Here is a 5,325-nt window from a genome sequence, read left to right as displayed (position 1 = left end):
TTCACTACCTTCCAATTGGGTTTGTCATTGAATCCATGCTAATGGAATTGGTATACATCAAAGGTAGTTCATGAATACCATTATTTAACGAATGGACGTAGTAATCATGCGTCGGTGCCAAATCAATGCGTTGTTCTAGATTTTTCGATAACTCGATGTCCAAACAGTGTTTGAGCTCCAAAAGAACGTATTCCATTGTGGCTCTCTGGTTCAAGGTCGAAGTTGTGCTTGCTAGTGCCACTTCCAAGGCTCTACTCACAGAATCTTCGTGAAACTTCTCTTGAAGCATTTGATCAATGATGGCTCTTATGTCTCCCTTTTTGATCTCAGCTCTCACCCATTGTATCACGTGGATCGTCTCGTCGGTTGTGATGATCGCAGGCCTTCCTGTTATTAGCTCTAACAAGACAACACAAAAGCTATAAACATCGCTTTTCTCATCTAGCTTTCGAGTATAGTAGCACCTAGACATGAAAAAAAAAACATATGCACAATCACTACGTGTATAAGTGAAATCTACGAGTGTATGGATTTAACTTTTCATACTCTGGATCAAGATATCCTGCGGTGCCCATAAGTACGCTTTCAATACGAGTCTCGTTGTCGTTGGAGAAGACTTTAGAGAGTCCAAAATCGGCTATTTTAGCATCCAAATTTTCTCCTAAAAGAATGTTTGCTGTTTTTACATCCCTATGTATGATTGCCGGTTTGCATCCATTATGCAAGTATTCTAGTCCTACAATATAAAAATTTAAGAAAAGTGTCAACACCATTAGACCATATCCAATATTTCAAACCATGTAACATTTTATTGTAGGTCACGCTAACCTTGTGCTGCATCAACTGCTATCCGAAGCCTCATTTCCCAACTCAATTGCATGCTTTTTGCTGGATGTTATTGCGTATTTCGTTGCGTTAAATATGGATGTATCTAAGCTCAAAAGATTCATTCTTTTATATATTATTTAAGTATCGGTAAGTTACCTGAAAGATACTCTTTTAAGTTTCCATTGGGCATGTACTCGTAAATGAGGGCTAAGTTGTCGCCATCGTCACAGTATCCAACAAAAGAAGTCAAGTTTCTATGATGTATTCTCATCAATAACTCTGCCTGCAGCGACCCGAAAACTCACTTTTGTTGATAACTTGTGACAAAAAAAAAAAAAACCCCTAGTGTTTTCAATGTATGACTGCAAGAACCTCGGTTTGAAATTCTCTAGGGCCTTGGGACGATGAAGAAGAGAGCATCTTGACCGCGACTTGCGTTCCGTCGTTCATGGAGCCATGGTAAACAAGCCCGAAGCCTCCCTTTCCTATTTCTCTTTTGAAATTGTTGGTTATTTCGACGACCTCATTGTAAGTAAATCGGCTCTTCTTTATTGCTACATGACCCCGTGATATACTAGTTTCTGCTAGCATAACCAGAACCACCACAAATCAAAATATTAGTTCCTGTTTGGATTACCACACAAACAGGAAAGGTACGAAACTCGTAGAGACCTGCTTTTCTCTTAGTTCTTAATTTCCATATCACGGATAGTATTATAAGCATGCCAATTATTGCGGCTAGTGGTGCCAATATCCGAGCAACATCGTTGTTGTTCTCTTTGGGTGAATTTGGGCTATGAAGATTTTTGTCATCTACGCTGAAATAAGAGAAGAAAGGACGTAGGGGAAAAAATACATTTACTTTTCACATGCTATAAATTTTGTTGAAGACTGTTGCCACTTTTTATGTGAAATATATATACCTCAATGTAAGTGAACCATTTTTACGTCTTTCCATGAGAGAATCAGGAACCGTACCAGATAACTGGTTGCCTTTCAAATTTCTGCATTGTATTTTTCAAATCGGCAAATGAAATTCGCAAATAATAGTAATTATAAAATCTTCATTATCATCATAGCCTTAGAGGACTTACATAAAATTCAGAAATTTCAAGTCATTTAGAAACTCGGGAATCGGTCCATCTAATTTGTTGTAAGACAAATCCCTGTTGAAAATGTACTTCAAATTGTAAGATACAAATATAGATGCAAAACCAAATGAGTAGGAGAAGAGAAGACTCGCAAGGATTTTAGAAATGAAAGCCTGGGAATTGATGACGCTATAGTTCCAGTCAAATTGCTTGAGGTCAAATTCCTAGCAAATAACAAACACGATATAGATCAAAGGGCAGTGTAGCAAAATAGTCAAATGAAACTATGAAATTTGTTTTTAATCTACGTTTCATAATTTTTAGGAAAATAGCCAACAGGTTTATGTGACAATAATTAATATCTGATTTGCCTTTTTTTATTAACAAATTCGTCATTTTATCTCTCTTACTTTTTTCATACATTTTTTTTTACATAAAAACTTCAAAAAACCATATCTATCTCATATGAACTCGAAATTGAGTGATTCTAAATCCTACGGATTTGTGACGTCGAGATCTTCAAAATAGATCTATTGTGTTTAATGAAAAATCGTGTTTGATACCATGATATTAAATATGAAAATAACTGAAATTTTTTGAAATTATCAAAAAAATAAATGCAAACGTAAATATGATGCATTAAACATAATTTTTCATCAAACACAGAATTGCACAGAAAGGATTTTTTTATCTCAGAGGGGCCTCCGGAAAATTTTGGAAAAACGAATATTTTTGAAGATCTCGGTGTCACGAATTTGTAGGATCTGAAATCACTCAATGTCGAGTTCGTATGAGAAAGATACGAATTTTTGAAGTTTTGATGCAAAAAAAATTATTTGAAAAAAATAGGAGAGAGAAAGTGATAAATTTGTTAATAAATAAGGACAAATCAGACCTTAATTATTGCCACATAAGCCACTTGGCTATATCCCTAAAAATTGTCAAACGTAGGTTAGATCCAAAATCGCATGTTTAAAGTGGCCTAGTTAGTTACAAATCTCTAGATTAAAACAATGGTTCATTAGTAAAATAGCCAACTTAAACATTTTATATTGCTAAATAGTCAACGTTTGGTAAATTTTAAGTAAATATTCAATTTCATATATTTACAAATGTAAATCTTAAGTAAATAACAACTGTCATATATATAGTCACGTCATTATTTATGACTCTTTACCTAAGATTTACCAAACTTTGACTATATAGCAATATCAAATTTTTAAGTTAGTTATTTTCCTAATTTTTGTTGAAACAAAACCCTACGAAAGAATAAAAATAAATCCCTACTCACAGAACCAAAATCCTAGGAGAAACAGAGGAGTTGTGACTACACTGTAGACCTTCCCAAGAGAAACTCCTCGGACCGCACGGATCGCCTGTCCAGTTTTTGGTGATACGATAAACCTTTTTTATCTCCTCCATGCAACGAGCTTTGTTGATTTCGATAAGAAAAAAAAAACACATTAATGTTAAAACAAAAAAATTGAGCTGCAACTAAAGCTCGCCATTTGTATTACTGGTACCAGAAAAAAAAAATCATATACTAAAATATGGTACGGGTGTTTTGTCACGATAACGAACCCCCCCCTACTATTTTAGTGTTTTTTTAAGTTTGTATTATATTTTTACTTAGAAAAGTAACAAAAGAAATTGAAACAATTAATAGAAAACTAGAAGAAAATAAAAATATGGGACTCTCGAAATTGTAAAATACGGTACCGAGAATTTCCGGTCCCTTGGAAAACAGTTTCGGAAATTTTTGGTACCATTTTTTATAACTCCGGGAGTCTCATATCTCGCAAAATAGGTGACATGATTAAGAGATCTTATTTCCCGTGTTCCATATGATCAGCTTCTAAGCTGTCATTACCGTCATCAAAGTCTGTGGGCAATTCGTATCTGCGTATGAGCTCGTATATCTCGACGGCATTGAGGATCGGTGGAAGAGTAGCATTCTCTGCAGCGAGTAGGGAAATTCGGTGGTCCCTCCCGACGAGAGGCCGGGAATTAGACACGGTGGTGACGCGCAAGTACGAGGGGCTGAACGCCTCCCCGAATAAAGAATCATTCCCGTTCCAAGTCATGCGAATACTTCTGGCCCGGTTGGTCTTGACTTGCTCCAACTCCGCAAAGTGCAAGAAAACATAAAACCCCGTACTTGGATCGCTTGCGCTCCACACCAGCTCCAGAGGCTGGCCTACAGTTTTGGCCCTCGCCGCGGTCCTCATCACCTCCTGAGGCACTATGTACCCGTCGTCATAATTGTTGAGATCTGAAGAATTCCTGATCGAATCCCAGGCGTTTGATTCGAACGGAAACCAGAAACGATCATAGACGTCATCTAGGTAACGGCCCGTCCCGTTCACCACTCCCATGTCGAGTCTCTTGAGAAGCACTAGCGAGGCGTTGGCTCCGAACTCGTTCTCGTAGATGTAGTTGTTCAGCGGCCTGAGCTCCAACGCGGATATGAAGGGGATTCCCGAGCCCTTGTTGACAAGGCACACGTGGACGGTGTCGCTCAGAGCCTTGCCTAATATTTCCGTCACGACGGTCTCAGAGGAGTTGCGAAACCTCACGGTGGTCCAGAGGTTGACGTCAAGGTAGAGGTCGAACTCCGGCGGGGAATCTTTGCCGTCGTAGTTTCCATACAGGAAGGAGGCTCTGATGAGGTTAAGACTACCGCCCTGGCCGTCAGATTTCATGGCGTAGCAGTTCTTGTTTCCGATTGGGAAAGTCCTGAGATCGGAGAGCGGGAATGGTAAGAGTAAGTTGTTCGGGTACTGATACTCCGCACTTATGTTGGCATTTTTTCCGGTGTCTATGAAATCTCGGTCGAATACGTATTTAATTTGGGTGTCACTATCTTTATACGCATTCGAAGAACCGCAATCAATGCTTATGAATCCTGATAAAGCAGCAAAAAAATATTAATCATTTGCGAGGAAGTCTGAAGAGGGTATCATGAACAAAGGTATAACCTGCTTGGCGCTGGGAACGAACAAGAGTGGCTGAGAATACAGTGATGATGAATAAGTCTATTATTTTTTTCATTTTTCTCTTCCCTTACTCTCCTCTTCTTACTTTCTCCGTTTTATTCTGGATTCCTTGAAAATGTCAAAAGGCAAACGTGAAATGGAAGCCTAAATCAACATCACATTACATCAACTGTCAATTTTATTAGGGATAAAGGTTCATGGACTTTTTATTTTGTGATTTATTACTTATTAGTTAATAGATTTTGGTAAAGAACAAATCCGGATTGCGTAACTAATTTTATGAATTCTTGAACGTGTGATAATTTGATTAGGTGTAGGACAGTAAGTTGTGTTGTGACTTGTGAGTCATGACCAAAGCTATAATAATAATAATTGTTAGTATCATTTAACTATTAGTATTATTATTATTA

At 37.6% G+C, this 5,325-nt stretch overlaps 1 protein-coding gene across 1 annotated transcript; it reads right to left on the bottom strand.

Annotated features, from left to right (window-relative positions):
* Positions 1 to 4,978, bottom strand: LOC149400724 (putative LRR receptor-like serine/threonine-protein kinase At4g29180). The gene is made up of 12 exons (XM_089611368.1): positions 4,898 to 4,978; positions 3,790 to 4,824; positions 3,253 to 3,349; positions 2,072 to 2,143; positions 1,923 to 1,994; positions 1,752 to 1,832; positions 1,501 to 1,646; positions 1,201 to 1,409; positions 985 to 1,111; positions 829 to 888; positions 547 to 736; positions 1 to 464 (listed from the first exon to the last, which is right to left on the bottom strand). The coding sequence occupies exons 1-12, from the start codon at positions 4,968 to 4,970 to the stop codon at positions 5 to 7; spliced, it is 2,622 nt and encodes an 873-aa protein (XP_089467494.1). The 5' UTR covers positions 4,971 to 4,978; the 3' UTR covers positions 1 to 4.
* Between the last annotated feature and the right edge of the window lie 347 nt (positions 4,979 to 5,325).

Source organism: Urtica dioica, chromosome 4 (genome assembly GCF_054948205.1).
Source record: "Urtica dioica subsp. dioica isolate 48M chromosome 4, U.dioica_male_clone48M_v1_H2, whole genome shotgun sequence".
In the NCBI taxonomy this organism is placed as follows: Eukaryota; Viridiplantae; Streptophyta; class Magnoliopsida; order Rosales; family Urticaceae; genus Urtica; species Urtica dioica.
Note: the sequence above shows the minus strand (reverse complement) of the source record. Positions and strands in the feature narration are given on the sequence as shown.

Coding starts and splice junctions, on each gene's coding strand:
- LOC149400724 (XM_089611368.1), bottom strand. CDS start 4,970: ATGAAAAAAATAATAGACTTATTCATCATCACTGTATTCTCAGCCACT. Junction 737..828: donor AGCAGTTGATGCAGCACAAG/GTTAGCGTGACC, acceptor TTTATATTGTAG/GACTAGAATACTTGCATAAT. Junction 465..546: donor GCAGGATATCTTGATCCAGA/GTATGAAAAGTT, acceptor TTTCATGTCTAG/GTGCTACTATACTCGAAAGC.